We start from the raw sequence: 20,752 nt of genomic DNA, 5'->3' as shown, positions 1-20,752 counted from the left end.
TGATGAAATCTGAGCATTGTGTCAAAAGTTATAAGTGTTTGAAATTTTGATCCTTCAGGTGTCCTTAAGCGCGCCTCTCCACTAGGAAATACTGAAATGAAGTGCATCTAACCGGTGATTCTCATAGGACATAATCTCATGAACTTATGTCATTGTGCGAAATATCAATGTGAGGACAATGTAGTTGGTGATGATGGTTGAAGCTGAAAATTAGGTATTTTTCACAATACAAGGAGCATTCTTGTCAGGTGTACCTGGAAATCTATATGAGATAGAACGCTCTACCTGATCTCAGATTGTAGAGCACAAGAATACGCCCAGAGGGATTTTGAATTATACATCTAAATGGTAACAATTGGAAGATATTGTTGATCAAAAACTAAAATTCATCAAAATTGATTTTTGCTTCAAATTTCACTCATTTTTGAAAAAATCATAACTCAGTACTCATTGAAGATAAAAAGTTCCGATTGATCTCATTTTATTTAGAATTTCATAATCTAAAAAAAAGTGGGAACAAATTTTTCTGTCCGATCACGATATTTGGCAGAAATAGCTGAAAACTGGAAAATGAGCCGAAAATACGAGGTTTTTGAGTCACTCTGTATCTAGCACAAGGAAATTTTGCACGAAGAAATTGGTTCTGGACTTCTATTATGTACCCAAGTAATATATTGAAAAATCAGAACTACAATATAATTTGTAAGCACACCCTCTTTCTCATGTCTATATTGACTGGACTAAATGTAGGTGGAGAAAGAATCTTGTGCATCACGAGTGAAAAATTGCGGTAAAAAACGGTACTCTTCACTCTAGATATACAAATAACTATTTTAATCAAGTATCCGAGTGTAACAAATTATGATTATTGTCTCAAGCACAAAGAGATTATGATTTACTGTAATTTCCAACTCTGTAAATGTATAGTGAGGTCCACCTTATAATGGCAGTATTTGATTAACATTGATGATGCTATCCTTTAGGCTATCTATTAAAATGTTGATATTTTTTTGCCCACTTTGAATAATCATAGTTATCATAGTTATAGTTAGAATAACCATATAATACATCTCAATATTGATTGTTCAATACTGTGCAGTCCAGCAATAGGGATTGAGGAGGTTAGTCAATCCTCTAGGTAGAATCAATTTTCTAACGAAATCCTTTTTCATATTCAGGATATTCTTGGTAAATTTCCAACCAAATTTAATATTTTAGAATAACAAAAGAATACATAATATAATTTGAGACTGGTCTCACAAGCTTTCAACTAAAATTCAGGTAATGTTTTAAAAGTAAATGTTCGATTTACATTTACCAGCTAGTAGTTTTTGTTAAAGTAGATATCAATAAATTCCTTTTTTGTACAGATAATCATAAAATGAACGGGTCATTTCAGAAACAACATAAGTCATTTTTTGGTCAAAATTGGTTTAATGCATTATCTTATTCTTTGAAGGTAAATACAAAGTTCTCCTGAGAAACCACTTAGTCAGGCTTGTAATCTAACCATATCGAGAAGCCTGACTTATGTGGTTTCTCAGGAGAACTTTGTATTTACCTTCAAAGAATAAGATTCTCGAGATAGAAATATTATTGCATTGCCAATTCACAGGAATGTAGCTTTTGAAAAAACTCCATTCTATTCAGGAATAAGACTGGCTGCCAACAGGCCGCGAAACATTGAATCAGTCATTCTATTCAAACAGGCAGTGAAAAAAAATGTTATTAGAGAAAAGCCTATACGCAATCTCAGAGTTTTATTCACAAGAAAATTGATTTTTTGAATATATATAATATATAACATTAACATCCTTAATGATACTTGACACTTGATACCTGAATAAATATTTTTTTATTTTGATTGTATGTATTTTAGTATAAGTACTGACAAGTTACCTGTCAAATGGGATTATTCTCAAAATTGATGTAATGTAATTATTATCAATAAATGAATAAATAAACTGTTGAAATAATATTTATATTTGTGTGATCATGAAAAATTGTTATGTTTCCTAACATAACAAACAAATGCTAATTAGCATCTGAATAAATGAATTTCTCAGTGATTTCCATCTGAAAATTGTTATGTCTACGATAAAAAACATCTAAATCTTAAATAATAATGAACTGGCAGATTGTCGTATTCAACGACAATGACTGCTCCATGACATCAGATCATGATTTGAAAATCTTCTATGTTGATCAAACTCATATCTTAACAATCCACGACCTCTGCTCACAATACTGAAAAGTTAGGAATTGACGTCATACCTGTGACTTTCCCCCACAAAAATAACTCAGGCCACTCGAACTCTTGATTTTTTCCAAGAAAATCCTTTTTCTCCTTTCCCACTGTGCTGTCCACATGTATAGAGCTAAAAAAATGATGAGTGATCGCTTTTATAGTGTTACAGTGAGAGGGGTTGTCCTCAGTTCATAGTGTTCGAGTGAGAGGGATTGTTCTCACTACAGGTCACAAGTTTTCTTCATTTTCAGCTAAAGGCTTGCATCGGGTCTGTGGCCTGTAAATCTTTTTACTTCCCCCTTCCTCTCTCCACCTCTCCTATGGGGATGTGAAACCTTTCCATTGCAGCTTTCCCTGTCATTCCTGTACAGTTGCTTTCATCCTTCTCTCTTCCTCTCTGTCACAGAGTTTTAGTAGAGAGTTACTGGGTAGGATATTTTGAATATTATTTCCAAGGAATGGACATTGATATTTTCAACGCTCCGCCACTCCACATAAATAAAATTGTAGATGCAAAGCAATTTAACCTATAATAATTCCAAGTCGCTTATTTTTTTGTTATCATGTACAGTTAATTTATTATCATTTTAGGTTATATTATGTAATTATTCTCTTACTTTGCTGTATTGTAAGCTAATATCGGGGACCGAGGACTCTGGAGTACAAAAGCATAAAAAATTATTACAAAAGAAGAAATTATAATAACATTCATACAGAAATGTTCTATCTAATCACAGTAAATTGAGATTGATTCCCAGAGGAGTGCCAACATTTCCCTCACGAAGGCCCAGTTGCACAAAAGCCGGTTAAATTATAATCCTCATTAACATCTCGTGAACAAAATCAAAGAAGACGATTTCAAAATGATGGATCTACTTGACTTAATCAGGATTGAAAATAACTCGGCTATTTTGCAACCGGCACTAAGTATTTGATTCAATGATTACTCAAAGTTCAACAGCTGAGTCATGATTTTGACACACATGAACTCGCTCACTCACTTCTATCACCAACGGACGACGAAATAATTATTATCAGCTGTTTTTCCAAGGATGAATATAATTATCCTTTTAATGTCCTTCAGCGAGTTTTCCCAGGGAGGAGACCTTGTGCAATCGAATCTTTATAATATAAACCTGAATTTCATGGTTATACTATAGTTCTGAATTTCATGAGAATCGTTAGAGCCGTTTTCGAGATCCGGTGAAATACAAACATATAAACATCTAAACATAAAAACAGAAGTTGCACGTTTTATAGTATAGGATTGTGTATTAGTGTATAAGCCACATGAATCATGTATTCATGATTAGTCTTCATTGATTGATTAGTTGATCCAGTCAACAATCAATCAATCAATCACATGTTGCTCTGACCAATGCCTGTATCTATGTACTCTTCCTAGAGAGTATTAAAAGGCATTGGAATATATCAAGTACCCTTTTATTTCATCACAACACAACTAGTCTCAACTCTTCAATAGCCATAACACTTTTTTTTCTATCTCTGTCTATCTTCCCACTTCATCACTCCATCTACAGTATACATACAATCTCCTCTCCTTTTTTTCGAGAACCTATTCTTCTGTTTCTTCTCCATACCACAGCTTCACCAAAATCATTTCCCTTTTGTTCTTGTTCGGCCACATAGCACCTATCACATTTCTACATCAATGTCTATAGTGAGGTCCACGTGATAATGGCAGTATTCTACTAGTAGTTCTGTGAACAGTAGACCTCACGCAGTATTCTCATCCACAATACCTGATGTCAACTGTTTTAAATGTTAACAAAATCAGTTCACGTTCGAATTTGTATTCCATCATCTATTAATATTTATGTTAATTTAAACAATGAATAGAATTTATTTCTATTCCAGAATTTATATAATATTCATCCAGTTCCGTGATAATCTTTCCATCCAATGAAAATTAATTTTTTTCAATTAAAAGTATTATAATTTCTTCAGCATTATTTAGTTCAGTTGTTTATTTTTATTCACCTATTAAATTATTTTTTTTCGAATGTGAGAATATTGATACTGATGGGCACGCATAATAATACCATGACTGCAAAACAAAATATTGAAACCAAAGACCTTAAAGCTGCGATTAGACCAAATTTATTAAAAAAATGTTAATAACTCAATCCTTTTAGATTATATTAGATTGAACATAACTTATCATACACATGATAAATAATAATAATATCGAGTGACCTGGCTGGCTCAGGTCTGGTGTCAGAGTTTTCAGGTCGCAACTGATCAATTTCAGGGCCTCTGACATGACCTAACGACTGCTTTTTAGGCAGCCGGGACACATGATGAACATATGTGTTTGTCAAGTTCCGTTCAATCTAATAGAATCTATAAGGATTAAGTTATAACCATTTTGTTAATAACTCTGGTGTAAACCCAGCTTAAAGATGCATACCTCTTTAATGTCTTTGATTGAAACTATAGACCTTATACAATAATACAGTAATAGACTGGCTTCTCCACACATCTGTATAATCACTTGTCAGCTGATTTATGATGAATAATTCTATAGTCTGATTTTTACTCCAATATTGTCGTATGAAGGAGGCTCCTTTTCCCTTTTATATTATCCTTGAAATGCAAAATTTCCAAAAACCTTGTATATACGTCGACACACAATTTAAAAAGGAACATACCTGTCAAATTTAATGAAAATCTATTACCACGTTTCACCGTAAATGCGCAACATATAAACAGTTTAACATTAAAAGAGAAATTCCAAACCGTCGACTTGAATCTTAGACCTCACTTCGTTCTGTCAATAATTAAAATTGATGTTACTATCATTCGATAAAGCATTTGCTTTCAATATCTTGTATTTGTCAGTTTTGTTGGACTACTAGTACGTTAAATTTATTAAAATTTAATTTTCCTACAGTTACGTTGAAAAGTGGCCATTGCTGCACTGATTACAGAACGCAAAGAATCACTTTTCCGCTCTAGTGCGGGAAAAATTTTTCTGCACTCCAGATTTGCAACATGGCAACGCAAAATACTTAGTAGGTTATATGGAGCAACAGTGCAGCAAATTCAAAATGAAGTTGGTAACAGTGACTGCTGTGGCTGCTATAGTGAGCAGAGGTGTAACCAAGCACAACGCGCTAATTATTATTCATTATATATTATAACCAAGGACAACGAGGACTTTAGGATTTTAGGATTAAGGTTTTTATCAACAATCAAATTACACAGGAAAACATTTGATGGATTTCAGGCAATTTTACCCATAATTACCCACTTTTCATATTCAATGGTAACTGTAGGAAAAACTTAATGTGAAATACGTGCGCAAAGTTCCTCTGCTGCACTCAATAAAACATTCCGTAATGTTTTACGAACGTTTTAAAGAACGTAAACGTTTCTTTCGGTGCAGCAAACTGTCACTTTGCGCACTAGTTGCACAAATAACTATATTATAACGGAAATTTGAATTATATTAACTTGATACTTTTTTCTTTTCCAGGTGAAATGCTTCAACACATCAATGCTGCAATAAAACCAGTGCTCCCCAATATTGAAAACACATAGCGTGAACACATCCCATTTCGATATTATTCTCCCCACGATAGGAGCTCATTCTCTTATCCAACACAAAAGTGTATCAAAATCAGTGCTGTATTGTGTACAAATCCCCTTCATTCATCAATCCACGAAATTATCTCACATAACCTGCGTACAAATGATGTTCTCCACGTGATACAAATCTATTATTGTAAGATACACAATAGTTACACCCTTCCGATTATATGTCTCTCAATAAATTGATCCAAGAACACATGAATGTCTGTAGAAATGATACGCAGATTAGTAGAAATGATACACAGGTTAGTATAAATGATACACAGGTTAGTAGAAATGATACAGATTACTCAGATTCATGATACATAACAGTTACATATCCCGATGAGGGCTATTTGATTGTATTCTTCTTCACTATACTACTAATATATGTTTTGCGTGTGGAATATCACCCCTATTCGGCTACATTTTCCAAAATCGTACCTACAACTTTCAAAGGCATGAATAGAAAGCCAATATAAGGGTGTAATTCCGTTATATCTTTCATCCCCCTTATCAGTCATTATTTACGGGTATAACTATCTTTATCAGTTATTTTTGGGAAAGATTAATTCGAATATGCAGTTGGTTATCTGTAATTTCTAATAAATCTTTCATCTTTTGTTAGTTTTGAGTTCGCTCCTCTCAGCGATTCTTCAGTGTTGTTCGTGCGTGTCACGTGATTTAAATACAGTATTTGTATAACGTGTTAATAATCCACTGTTAGAGAGTTCTAGAGTTGTTGAAAGATTACAGAGTGATAGAGCTATGTTTTAGTAGTTTCAAAGTTATGATCCACTTTATTAGTAGCTTGAATACAAGATTTTAGAGTGATAATGCTCTAGTTTAGTAGTAGAAAAAGTAATGATCCCCTTTTTTAGTAGTTGAATAGTGTTTTTCAGTAGCTTTTATGCCGATATTAGAGTGATAATCCACTGGTCTAGTAGCTAAAACGGTATGATCTATGTTACAAACACCTTAAATACCAATTTCAGAGTGATAACCGACTGGTTTAGAAGTTGAAAATTGTTGAACTACGTTTTTAGTAGCTTTTATGCCGATATTAGAAAGATAATCTACTGGTTTAGTAGCAATAAGCTTAAAAAGTAATAATCTATGTTACAAGCAGTTTAAATACCAATTTCAGAGTGATAACCGACTGGTTTAGTAGTTGAAAATTGATGATCTACGCTCTCGGTAGCTTCTATGCCGATATTAGAGTGATAATCCACTGTTTTAGTAGCTAAAAAGTGATTACCTATGTTACAAACACCTTAAATACCAATTTCAGAGTGATAACAGACTGTTTTAGTAGTTAAAAAAGTGATGATCCATGTTACAAACACCTTAAATACCAATTTCAGAGTGATAACCGACTGGTTCAGTATAGCTGAAAAGCGATCAATGATCGATAGTTTTGGTGTTGTGTGAAATGAAGTGCTAGCGGTCCCCCCCCAACCAATGGATGACGAGGGGGGTTCGGACCCCCTGTCGCGTCTGTCCGATCTGGCCCCGGACTCGTCGTGTTCCTCGTGGTCGGGATCGGCCCCTGGCAGCCCCCGTGTGCCCCCCCGGGGGCCGATGACGTCGGGTTCGGCCCCCGGCAGCCCTCGTGTGCCCCCCCGACGGCACCGGCCCCCGCCACCCTCCGAGGGCGAGGAAGAGGAGGAGGAGGATGTCGACTGGCAGGACCGCTGCGTGCAGCTGCAGCTGGAGCTGCATCGGTGCAGACACCAGGCGACAAGGGCCAGGGAGATGCTCAAACAAAAGGTAAGGTTACCCACTGTTTATTAAGTCTTCCTTTATTTAGATTGACGCTTGTTGATTTAGATTGAAATGAGTGTAAGATGATTTTTACTTTGTGAGCTTGGGAGAAGAAGAAGAAAACTAGAGAAGAAGAAGGAGGAGGAGGAGGAGGAGGACAAGGAGAAGATAGGAGAAGAAGGAGGACAAGAAGAAGAGAGAAGAAGAAGTAGACAGGAGAAAAAGAAGAAGACAGGAGTAGTATAAAAAGGTGTAGAAAAAAAAGAAGAAGAACCCAGGTGAAGGAGAAAAAAGAAGTAAAAGAAGAAGAAGACGAAAACTGGAGAAGACGATGGAGGAGGAGAAGGAGGAGGAGAAGAAGAAGAAGAAGAAGAAAAGAAGAAGAAGAAGAAGAGAAGAAGAAGAAGAAGAAGAAGAAGAAGAGAAGAAGACAGAAGAAGAAGTAGACAGGAGGAGAAGAAGAAGAAGATGTCAGAAAAAGGAGAAAAAGGAGTAAAAGAAGAAGTAGAAGAAGATGAAGAAGAAGTAGAAGAAAAATAAGAAGAAGCACAAGAAGAAGAAGAAGAAGAAGAAGATGAATAAGAAGAACGAGGGAGAAGAAGATGAAGAAGGAGAACGAAGAAGAAGAAAACTGGAGAAGACGTAGAAGGAGGAGGAGAAGATGAAAGATTGATTGATTGATTGATTGATTGATTGAGTACTTTATTTATGTAGATTACAATATATACTGGCTTATACACTTATATACAATAGCTTACAATACAGCAAAATTATAGATGAATTTACATAATATAGACTAGAAAATAACTATAGAACTGTATATGATATGAAAAAGCAATTTGTAATATAATAACTATAGATAATAATCATATTGTTATGCATCTACATAAATTGGCGGAGCTTTGGACATATCAATGTCCATTCTTTGGGAAGAATAATAAAAATATCCTCCCCACTAACTCTCTACCAAAACGTTAATTTCGTTATTTAAACTAAGGATTTATTTATTAATGGAAATATTGTAAAAGTTTTAATCAATATGAATATTGAAGAGAAAAAAAAACAGAAAATTGATAAAGTAAAATAATTATATAGGTAGATAAGATCAAATAATTGATTAATAAAATGAAGTAGGCTGAAAGTAGATCAGGGTTATCAAATTTCATTAATATACAGCAGTATGCAGTGGATACTTGAAATAACATGAGTTTATATAATATATATATATATAATATATATATATATATATATATATATATACAATTCGTTCTATAACATGGTTTAAAGGTTTATATTGGTGGAATGGGTGAGGGATGGTTGTCATGTGATCGTTCTAGGGCCGGACAGTTTCAGTCATTTGCTCCAAAATATGTTTTTTTAAAGTCAGGTTGAAGCTCGCTCGGCTCTCGATAGACCTGATAGAAACAGGAAGTGTATTCCATGCACGACAGGCACTGACTAAGAAGGATTTTGTGAAAATAGTAGTTCGATGATTGGGTATCCTTAAAGTACTTTCTCCGGTTCTAGTATGTGAAGCATCTATCCTCCTACCTTCAGAGACAAATTGAAATCATCTTTAAAATAGTTCGGATTACCGTATTTCAAGATATCTCTAACAAGCTTGACTATTCGAAAAAGCCTCTGATCGGGAAGCTTCAATGTTGAACTAGCAATGTGGGCTGGGGTGATATGATCATGGCGTTGGAGAGAGTAGACGAAACGTAGACAATAATTTTGGCAACGCTGTAGTTTATCATTCAGAGTGACTTGCATATCGTTAAGAACAGAATTACAATACATTAAATGTGGAAGATGAGAGATTGAACCAATAATAATTTAATGTTTCTAGGGAGGATATCGTGCATTTTCTTCAATGCATGCATCGCTGAGAATACCTTTTTACAAGTTTTGTTCACTTGTTCTGACCAGTCAAGAGTATTATTCATAATAATGCCTAAATTTTTAACTGAGCTACAGTAAGGAATGTCATTACCGTCTACACTAATTTTGTGAATCGATTCAAGGTCAATATTGTTTATTAGACGAGAATATCCAATTATAATGGGTTGTGTTTTGATGGGATTAAGCTTAAGGCCATTTTTCTTTGTCCATTCCACTATCGAATTGATATCCAGATTCATTATTCCAACTGTTTCATTAATTTTTGTTATGGGACAGCTTAAATAGATTTGAAGGTCGTCTGCATAAGTATGGAAACTGGAGAATTTGATAATGGAAGAAAGGTCATTAGCATACAAAGTGAAGAGGAGAGGGCCTAAAATTGAACCTTGTGGTACTCCATGCATAACGTTTTTCCAAGTTGACTTTTTGTCACCGACAGATACACATTGTTTCCTACCTAATAGATAGGATTTAAACCAAACTAACGAGTTGCGACTGAAACCAAGAATAGCCAACTTATTCAGAAGGACTGTATGATCAACAGTATCGAATGCTTTAGAAAAATCAAATAGGGTGAGGATGGTGCATTTTCTTGGTCCATAGCTAACCTTATATCATCAGTGACACGAAGCAGAGCTGTCTCAGTTGAATGGAATTTTCTAAAGCCTGATTGAAAGTTATGAAGCTTACTATTGTAGTCTAGAAATTTTACAACTTGAGCATGAATGAGTCTTTCTAGCACTTTGGACAATGCAGGTAAAATACTGATTGGTCTAAAATCCTCAACTTTATTGGGTGATGGAACTTTATTTAGAGGGCGAACCAGAGCAAACTTCCAGTTTTCAGGGAAAATGCCTTCTTCAAGTGACTTGTTGAAAATGTATGTAATGGTTGGTAAAACAGCAAATAACATATTCTTGATAAATTTAATAGGAATTTTGTCTACACCCGTAGCATTACTATGAATACGTTGAATTGCTCTGAAAGTGTCTTCTTCTGAGATTGGATGGAAATGAAATTGATCAGTGATTGGTAAATCTAAGTTTGTAACCTGCTCTTCAAGATCATCTATATGATTAGCAATGACAACTTCGTCGCGTTGGTTAGAGTGTGAAACGAAATGGTCATTTATATTATTCAATGGTAAGTCAATTTGTGGATTCGATTTCTGTTTGCCAAGCCCGAATTCTTTTATTCCCTGCCAAAGTGATTTAGAGTCTTGTCTATTGTTTGTCATAAACGAATTCAAGTACCTAATCTTTGAGTTCCGTAATTCCTGTTTAACCCTATTTCTAAGGCTCCTATACTCTATCAAACTGTCCAAGTCAAATGTCTTTTTAAATTTTCTATGTGCTTTGTCTCTACGTCCCATCATCTAAGTATGTCTTCAGTCATCCACGGTACTCGTCGTTTCTATTAATCCTCCTTGTCACATAAGGTGCATGTTTGTCATACAAAGTCAAAGTCCAATTCTCGAAAGTCTTGACCATGTCATCAACTGAGGGTAATGCTTCAATTTGATGCCATGGAGTCTGAGCCACATCAGTCAGGAAGGCAGCTTCATCAAATTTTTTGAAGTCTCTATAAGTGATAATTTTCTGTTCTGGCTTGGGTATCTTATGGGAAAGTACACAGTAGATCAAATCATGTCTAGAAATAGCTGGGACTGAGATTTGGCCTGCTTGAACAACCTCATTGGGATCACTAACAATGAGAAGGTCAATGAGTGTGTCTGATTCATTAGTATGATGAGTGGATCGAGGGGTAAAATAGTCATGTTTAAGCATTGGAAAATTGTAGTCAGTTGAAAGTAGTCAAAGTTACGATTCGTCATGTTCAAGTCGGTGTTCATATCCCCCATAACTAGTATACGGTTATAACAAGGCATAAGAGAAAGCAAGGCATTTTCGAAATCTGTGAAATGACCTATTTTTGGTGGGCGATAACAGATACCAACGAGTAATTTATCATTACTAGATAAGGATAATTCAAGTAGCATAAACTCTGGTCTGGAACAATACTCTTGTTTAGATGTGATTAAAACTTTTGTTTTGATACCATCTTTCACATAAATTGCTACACCCCCACAAGCTTTATTTAATCTATCATTCCGGAAAAGATTATATCCAGGCAATGCAACAAAATTTGATGTAATACTAGGCTTCAAAAATGATTCGGAAATTCCGATTATATTGAAGTCCTGAAAACGGAAGATTGCTCTGAGTTCATCAATGTGGCAACTGAGGGATTGTACGTTGAGGTGAGCAGCCTTGAAAAGTTTTTGAAAGAGTGGAGCTTATTTGCTAGAAACGTACCTGCGTCATTATTACTATTATTGAAATAATCATACCTACTTGAGGGCGAGCGAGCTGACGTGTCAGTAAGAGGCATCATGGAAGCAGCAGACCAATCGTGAACCGACCTCAGAACGACACATGACGGGGGAAATGGGGATGAAACTGATAAAACTTAACCTAAATGAAAAAGTCTCTTGATTCGAGTGCATTCAGTATGCCTTGACAGTTCGGCTCCCTTCACTATTTAAAGCACTAGTTCAGAAATTCACTAAACACAATAAGATGTAGATGTGTGGAGTTTCGGTGATGAATAATCCTAATGGTGAATAAGATTAAGATTGAGGCAGAACTGGTAATGGGAGATCTGGTCCAAGTGGAGATAGAGCGAGTAGGTATCCAGTAGTGGAAGAATCGGGTCCAAGTGGAGGTAGAGCGAGAAGGAATCCAGTAGTGGAAGATCGAGTCCAAGTGGAGACAGAGAGAGATGGAATCCAGTGGTGGAAAATCGAGTCCAAGTGGAGATAGAGAGAGATGAAATCCAGTAGTGGAAGATCGTGTTCATGGTGGAGATAGAGCGAAATGGGATCCAGTAAAAACTGAAAAAGAGAAGAAGAAGCCAGCAGAAAAACGAAAAATCTTTGAAGAAGGTTATCAATAGAGGAAAGATACATAATATAACTGATAATGAATAATATTCGCATAAAATTGAAGAGGAATAGTATGATTTAATGTGGGAAAGAATCGAATATTATATGGATATTATAATATAATATATGGATATTAGTAGAAGGTAATCAGATAGAAAGAGAAAAGGTAGAAAGATAAATAGATATAGAAAGAAAAATAAACATTTGAACATGCTGGATAGCTAGTGGAAAAATCACAGGCAAAATAATGATAATAATAGGGAAGAAAAGAAGAGAAAGAAGGAATGTGCACAAATTGCGAAGAACTTATGAAACTGAACTATAGAATAAGAAATGGAACATCGCATTGTGATCTTGAATTAATCAGAGTTAAAGAAGGAGGTGAACAAGAAGACAGAAGAAAAAGTAGATAGGAGAAGAAGAAGAAGAAGAAAAAGAAGTACTGAATCATAGAGTAAAGATATTCAGTTCAATCAATTATTTGTTTGATGTACTATTATTAATGTATTGTTTTATTTATTTATTAAACAGAGACAAAAACACATCATCGTAAAATTAATGGAAATTAAAAAATCAGGCTTATGAATAATATGCTGTGTTGAATGAATAAATATCCTATCTTGTGTTTTTTTCATTAAGCCAATGAATATTTCGGGCTTATGTACAACTACGTCTATATGATAGATAGTGTGTTATAAATATCATCTGTACTGAACACTATATTGACCTCCACTCCAATCACTAATTCCATTTATTATTCTTAAACTGTTAAACATTAAACTGTCGGTCCCGGCTGAAGTATGACAGTGGTAAGGCCCATTGACGGCTCAAATGATATATTCAGGCGAGGTTCAACTTATGTCAGGGACTCCTCAATGAAATTCATACGAATATCAGAACTTGATTCTCCAATTCAATTGGTTGAGTTATCTAGCTGTTAACCCTGTTGTCAATATTTGCAGTAGCAGAAGTCTTCGGGGTGACTTACAGCATTTAATTGTGATTTTCGTTTAATAATTATTATTTATAATTAGCATTTGAACAAATGCAACTTCCAATTTATTGTGTACGTTCTGTTGTGTACAGTAAATTGTTCCAGTTCCAATCGTAAATTGTTCCATCACGTGACTAGTGCAAAATGTTCCCATGGAACGCCATTTCAAAATCGATGGTTCAAGCTTTTGGCGCGCACATATAAAGTTGATTTACACTAAAATGTGTCGTTTACTAGCTGCGTGAATGAAGAAAGGCTGTTTTACAAACCTACCGTCTACAAAAGTGTAAATTTCTTTTATTCCATTACTCTCAAATTTTCTATCGAGGAAAATTCATTTAATGAATGGTTATCAAACATCATTGTTGGTTATGTATTCTATGCTATGCTATAAAAACTATCAGCGCATGCGCAGGGAAGCAAGCAGACTACAATAATCGACCAATGACTGTGTTCATGGGAGGTTGCGGTACATGTACGATTTCGACCAAGGACACGAAAATGCGTTCGGTAGGAGCTTTTGACAGTTCAGGTACCGGTCGCCATCTTGGAACAGAGTGGAGTGGTGCATGCTCACTTGCACCGCGTACATGCTCACTTGCACCGCTCGAAAAGTAAGTTCCACTAAACCGGTACCGGGATCAACGCTTCTTATTGGTCGAGAGTTAAAGCGTTGGTTGTCTGCTGTTTTGTTAGGTTATGTCTTCACATTCAGAGTCTATATACTAAAAAAGGATGAGGCGTACGAAGTATTTTATTCCATTGATGGAATTAATTACAGAATAGTCGAAAAGCAAGAAATTCGTTCATTATTGGCTGGAAAGTTTATTATTTTTCAGCTTTATTGACTATTCTACTAAACTAAGATGTGTTTATGCTATCTATTGGTCGGAATACTATATTTTGTTGATTCATTCCATCATTAATGGTTGATTCTCTAATTCAATTGGTTGATTCATCTAGCAGTATTCCCTGTTGTCTCAATATTTGCAGTAGCATAAGTCTTCGGGTAATTACAGCATTTAAATAGGGATTCTCGTTTAATAATAATAATTAATCATTATTTGAACAAATTCAACTTCCATCTGTAGACTGGTTGAGTTAATTTAGAATATAAGTACGAATCACGTGGGAGGAATGAAACCAAAGGATTTCGGACAAATCTCGATAGAATCCGAAAATCAAGTCATTATTCCCTAATGAAAAAACTTCGATGAAATCTTACTCTCGTCGAATAACGGAGTTTTGAGGTTTTCTTGTTCTATTTAATGGAACTATTTTAATTAATGTGAGAAAGTTTGGAGCGCTTGCGCTGGCGAAGTTTAAAGAAAACGTGACAAAAGACTCCCCCAGCGACCGATGATCCCGGTGCTTAATCTTTGCAAGTTGCGCACTTAAAACTTCGCAAAGTCCGTTCGAAGTTTGGATGCTGCGACAAGATGGAGCATCGAGAAATCCCACCGGAATTGAGATATATTCGTGGTGGCGAGCAATGGATAGGATAGCCTGCACACTACACACAGATTTACAAAAACCAAAGTTGCGTATTTCAGTCTTGTGATTTGCATGATTATTATAAACCTTTAGTTTCAAGAATTATTTTCTGATGCATTCATAAATATCTCTTTTCTGGGGAACTTGATAGCTTTCTGAGTTCTAAATCAATACTACTAGTAGTTCTGTGAACAGTAGACCTCGCGCAGTTATAACGACGTCCCAAACCATAAGCACATCCACACTGATACACTAACTATTTATTTGATCAGATAATGCTTACACAAGATTTAATTATCATATAACGCTTTCCGGAATTTAGCGCGAGAAAACCAGAAGACATCTAGGCGCCCAGACGAGCTGTTATGAGTTCTTTGCATCCTACTTAATAGTGCATAAAAATTGCATTCAATGAGGCTACACAGCTGCTAATTTTTCACCAAGTTACATTGAGATATTGAATTGCATGCTTCATGGCATGCAATTTATGGTCAACTCGACAGCTGATTTATGATGAATAATTCTATAGTCTGATTTTCACTCTAATATTGACGTATGAAGGAGGCTCCTTTTTCATTTTATATTATCCTTGAAATTTCCAAAAACCTTGTATATACGTCGACGCGCAATTTAAAAAGGAACATACCTGTCAAATTTCATGAAAATCTATTACCGCGTTTCGCCGTGAATGCGCAACATATAAACATATAAACATATAAACATATAAACATATAAACATGCAAGCATTTAAACATTTAAATATTAAGAGAAATGCCAAACCGTCGACTTGAATCTTAGACCTCACTTCGCTCGGTCAACTAATCCTCTTCTATCTCATCTCTATAGAAAGTAGTAGTAGACAGATTTGTAAACCTATTTGTAAACCAGATAAGTAAACCTAGACAGATTTTGATCAATCCTTCCAAATCGTTCTTAATCAAAATCGATTAATTGGGTGTCACTCATATGTGCAAGTATTTCATCATTTCTTTATTTGTGTCTATTATTAAAAGCTAAAATCTTACCTCCCTAATCTTTCATTTTACTTTTAAAACCTTATTGAACAAGCGTTGGCGAGTTCTCACTTTTGAAGGCCAAAGTCGGTGTCCGTCTGATGTGGATTTGTTTGTATGTTCTACAATAACTTTTGAAAGAATTGATCAATCAGTTTCAAATTTTGAACACATATTCTTCGAACCTTTCTGTAGGTCAAGGTCATTGGACAACAAAATTGACTCACTAATTCGTCTTTTTCAGGATATCAAAATAACATTGAAAGTGCATAAGAAAAAATTGTTGTGATTCATCATTTGCTGGAATTAATTGCATGCTATTTCTGTAATTTCCTCATTCATTAAAAAAAGATTATATCATTCGGGAGCCAGCACACAGACTGTCCTTTATGCGCTGACACAAGATTTCAGCTGATATATGTACAACATATGATTTGCAACTTTTACATTAACTCGCTTCCGTTAACGTTTGTCTGCCTGTCTATTATCTGTCTGTAACATACGCGTAATATCAATAATACAACTTGTGAGCAGTTGCTATGACTTTGGTTGACCGAGCGAAGTGAGGTCTAAGATTCAAGTCAACGGTTTGGCATTTCTCTTAATGTTTAAATGTTTAAATATTTAAATGTTTAAATGTTTAAATGTTTGAATGTTTAAGTGTTTAAATGTTTATATGTTGCGCATTTACGGCGAAACGCGGTAATAGATTTTCATGAAATTTGACAGTTATGCTCCTTTTTTAATTGCGCGTCGACGTATTTACAAGGTTTTTGGAAATTCTTCATTTCAAGGATAATATAAAAAGGAAAAAGAAGTCTCCTTCATACGCCAATATTAGAGTAAAAATCAGACTATAGAATTATTCATCATAAAATCAGCTGTCAAGTGATTACACAGATGTGTGGAGATTGGAGAAGTCAGTATTGCTGTATCTCCATAAGGTCTATAGTTTTAATCCGGTACTTGTGGATGAGAATACTGCGTGAGGTCTACTGTTCACAGAACTACTAGTATTATTAATTTAGGGAAATTGAATTTTGATTCTGAATCATTTACCCATGGGGAATCAGAAGTTCGAACGCTTGCGCTACCGTGCAGAAGATAATTAATTGTGTGAAGATCAGATGATGGTGACTGAGCGCCTAATTTTGAATTTGAAAATATCTTACTTCGAATGAATTAGTTCAAATCGTTTTTGTAAAAGAAATATTTTGCTGTTTCCATAATTTTCACTAACTCAGTATAATTGGGGATTTCAAAGATCAATACAACAGTTCCTGAGCGAGTTCTCCAACTCAGGAGGAGGTCACTATAGTGCGGTCCACGTTATAATGACAGTATTTGATAAATTTTGGTTTTGCTATCCCTGTCTATCATTTGACAAAGCCGGTGGTTCTATCCTTTTCTAGGTCCACAACAATGCCAATTATGTTTTTGACAGTGTAGAAATATAATTAATGGATTCGGAGAATCGGCATCGCTATTCTTTTATCTTCATCTACTGCCATTATAACGTGGACCTCACTATAGTTAAATATAACAGAACCTCTCAGGTTATGTTCATCCAATTTCATTGCACATCTGAGGAATTCCCGATCAACTGATGAAAAACCAACTGCCCGAAATTCCAATTTTCGACTAGACTAGTATTACAAGGAAGCTTGACCAATCGCCCGAAAATGCAGGGAAATCGCCGGAAAAGGCATGGAAATCGCAAATATGCCATCACCGTCAATTAGCAGTTTTGGCAGGAACCCCGGAAGTAACCAGCCCGAATTAGCTGGATCGAAACCGGAAGTAATTGCAGATCCCTTCAGAATACAGCGAAAGAGTTCTATAAGCCGCCGGGGAGACCCTGGCTCTCTGGCCAATTAAGGGGGTTAGGGGGTTGAAAAGAAGGGTTCAGAAGGGGTACAGTGGTCGGGTGGGGGGGGGTTAATCTTCGACGAACAGTTGCTGAACAATTAATTTCCTAGTGGACGACGAAACTTGGAAATGAACCGGAAGCAATCCAAAATCCTTTAGGTAGTCCGGTTCCTGCTCACTGGCTAACAGTGTTTGCTCTGAGTGGACCATTAAGCCCACTCTGATGGACAGTAATTAGTTGTCCATCTAAACACTGCTAATGGATTCTAGGGGTGAATATGGAGGAGGAACATGCGCCGTTTCTATACATGATGAATGTATTCATTTATTTCTATACACTCATCTATGATTCAATGATCTTTGAATAAGATTAGAGAAAAAGAGTTCGAAGAATAAGATACAGAACGAAATTTGTGATCTAAAGAAAATTTAGTGAATTATTTATGTCATTCATCATCAATTTACAGTTCTGAATATAGTCAACTGCACGAAAATAGTCCGATGGAAATTTGAACGACTGAGTACCTCCTCAAACCACCCACCGCGCAATACATGTTGCCAATTCGTCAGATGTATTATGAAAATGTTAATTGATTATCATTTTTAATCAGCTGTGGATAACGTTGATTAACTATTATTCTCGTTTTGCAAAGTTTCACTCATCTGTGAAACGTAATAGTCATCATGTATAGGTTGCCAATTAGTCAGGTGTATTAGATAGTTATTTGTATATCTAGAGTGAAAAGTAATGTTTTTCTCCCTGAGGGAAAAGTTTGAAGCCCGAGGCGAAGCCGAGGGCAACAATTTTCCTGAGCGAGAAAAACATTTTTCACTAGTGATATACACAACATTTTTCCTCCACCTACATTTTTATAAAAACTGCAAATAAAATGATTTTTTTAAAACGTACCGTACGTGACCAAACAATGTGCTACAACATAATCTAAAAAGTAAACAGAAACAGCTGGCTTGTAATCACAGTTCTCCGCCGGCAGCGCTAAAAGTCTCTGTCGGCAAAAGTTGTAACAACAGTGGCCTCCACAACTACAGCTATGATGAAGCTCCCGTTTCAAATTTGATTAGTTAATGAGGAATATTCGTTGGCTGGTATTTTGAATAACATGGAATAAAAAAATTATGCATTTTTTTAGTATAGTGATATGAAGTTTGTAATAATTTTAGCATACACACATGAATTTCATATTATATTGATCAAATGTCTGGTTGAGGTGTTGAATTTAGTTGGTTTAATGACTACTCTATATATGCTTCCTCATCTGAGGTTAGACCTTCTAACCTATTACAATGTAAGTTTTTAAAATAGAGATGCTTCCCATGTTATTTAAATGGAGTCACTTTTCCTCCCTATTGAGTTTATCTGTTTTTTACTACCGAGATCGAAAAAGTGACACTTCAGTATTATGTTTCAGGGGGTAAAATAAGTACTTTAGACAGTAGGTGGAGGAAATAGTTATTTGTATATCTAGAGTGAAAAGTACAACTTTTTCTCCCTGAGGGAAAAGTTTGAAGCCCGAGGCAAAGCCGAGGGCAACAATTTTCCTGAGGGAGAAAAAGTATTTTTCACACGTGATGTACACAACATTTTTCCTCCATCTACATTTTTTTATAGAAACTGCAAATAAAATCATTTTAATAACTTACGTATTGGTGACAATGTTTCCTAACAACATAACCTAAAATCTAAAACCAAAAAACTGGCCGTCTGATTGGCACTGCCGATTGCGCTATCTAGCAAAAGTTGCAACAATTATATCAGCTGGGTGTCTACCAAAAATGGCTGACTCCAGATCACGCGGTTCAGATTTGAATTGCAGATCGAAAATATTTGTTGACTGGTATTTTTAATAGAATAAAATATTTCAAAAATAGTATAAATTTGTATCGTCTACTAATATTAAGAATATAATATCATACAAACATTTATATTTCATGAATTGATCAAATTTCTTGTGGTATTGAATTCAGTTGACTCAATGACACCTCTATTACGCTTTCTCATCTGAGCTTAGACCTTCTAACCTATTAGAATGTGAGTTTTTGAAATAGAGATGCTTCCCATGTTATTTAAATGGAGTCACTTTTCCTCCCTAGGGAGTTTTTCTGTTTTTTACTACCGAGAGCGAAAAAGTGACACTTTAGTATTATGTTTCAGGGAGTAAAGTAAGTACTTTAGCCAGTAGGTGGAGGAAAAAAATATTAATCAATTCTCATTTTTAATCAGCTGTGTACAACGTTGATCAACTATTAGTTTCGTTGTGCAACGGTAATAGTCATGTGTAGATAGATAATTTTACGACACAAATTTTCGCCGGTGCAAAGCATGGGTTTCATGCTAGTTATAGATCATAATTATTGTATTCAAAAATGGGTGACAATTATTATTCATAAAATTCATTGATTTGCTCAGTTGTATAAACCCAATCAATACTTCACATCTTCTAGAATTTTGTCCTCTACACAAGCAAATTGCCATCAATTCTCCAAATACAACAATCATTTAGGTATTGCCATTCCCACAATTGACTCCGATTGAACTGAATGAAATGATCAACAACCCAGCAAATACAATAATTATCGTAGTATTGTCCTTCAAACAATTCAGTTGAAATGAACAGCAAATCAACTAGCACTGGAGTTAAATTTGTGATAAAGGATGCATTCAATCAATGATAATACTCGATCTGATGATGAAGCATGAATTCAATGAATAATACTCGACCTAATAGGGCATGCATTACCCAAAGTTCAATATAGATGCACTTTGGGTGCAATTTGGCATTTGAATTGCGAATTCCTCCGTGCGATGTCTAACGTTATCGGCACTTAATATACATCAAAGAGCCTTCCACCCTATTGGAGAATTGCAATATCCATATATTACATCAAAGGTCGTAGCTGAGTAGCCAGTA

The 20,752-nt window shown here is 35.3% G+C and overlaps 1 protein-coding gene across 1 annotated transcript in view; it reads left to right on the top strand.

Moving 5' to 3' along the window:
* The window catches only part of LOC120353542, an 82,390-nt gene extending 74,727 nt beyond the window's left edge, over positions 1-7,663 (top strand). Inside the window, exons 2-3 of the mRNA XM_039437510.1 lie at positions 5,748-6,108; positions 6,990-7,663. Of these exons, the coding sequence (XP_039293444.1) occupies positions 7,304-7,636 (333 nt within the window). The 5' untranslated portion in view covers positions 5,748-6,108; positions 6,990-7,303 and the 3' untranslated portion in view covers positions 7,637-7,663. The remainder of the gene's footprint in view (positions 1-5,747; positions 6,109-6,989) is intronic.
* The last annotated feature ends 13,089 nt before the right edge of the window (positions 7,664-20,752 follow it).

This window comes from Nilaparvata lugens, chromosome 11, assembly GCF_014356525.2.
Source record: "Nilaparvata lugens isolate BPH chromosome 11, ASM1435652v1, whole genome shotgun sequence".
Lineage (NCBI taxonomy): Eukaryota > Metazoa > Arthropoda > Insecta > Hemiptera > Delphacidae > Nilaparvata > Nilaparvata lugens.
This window is presented reverse-complemented; position numbering and strand designations above follow the sequence as displayed.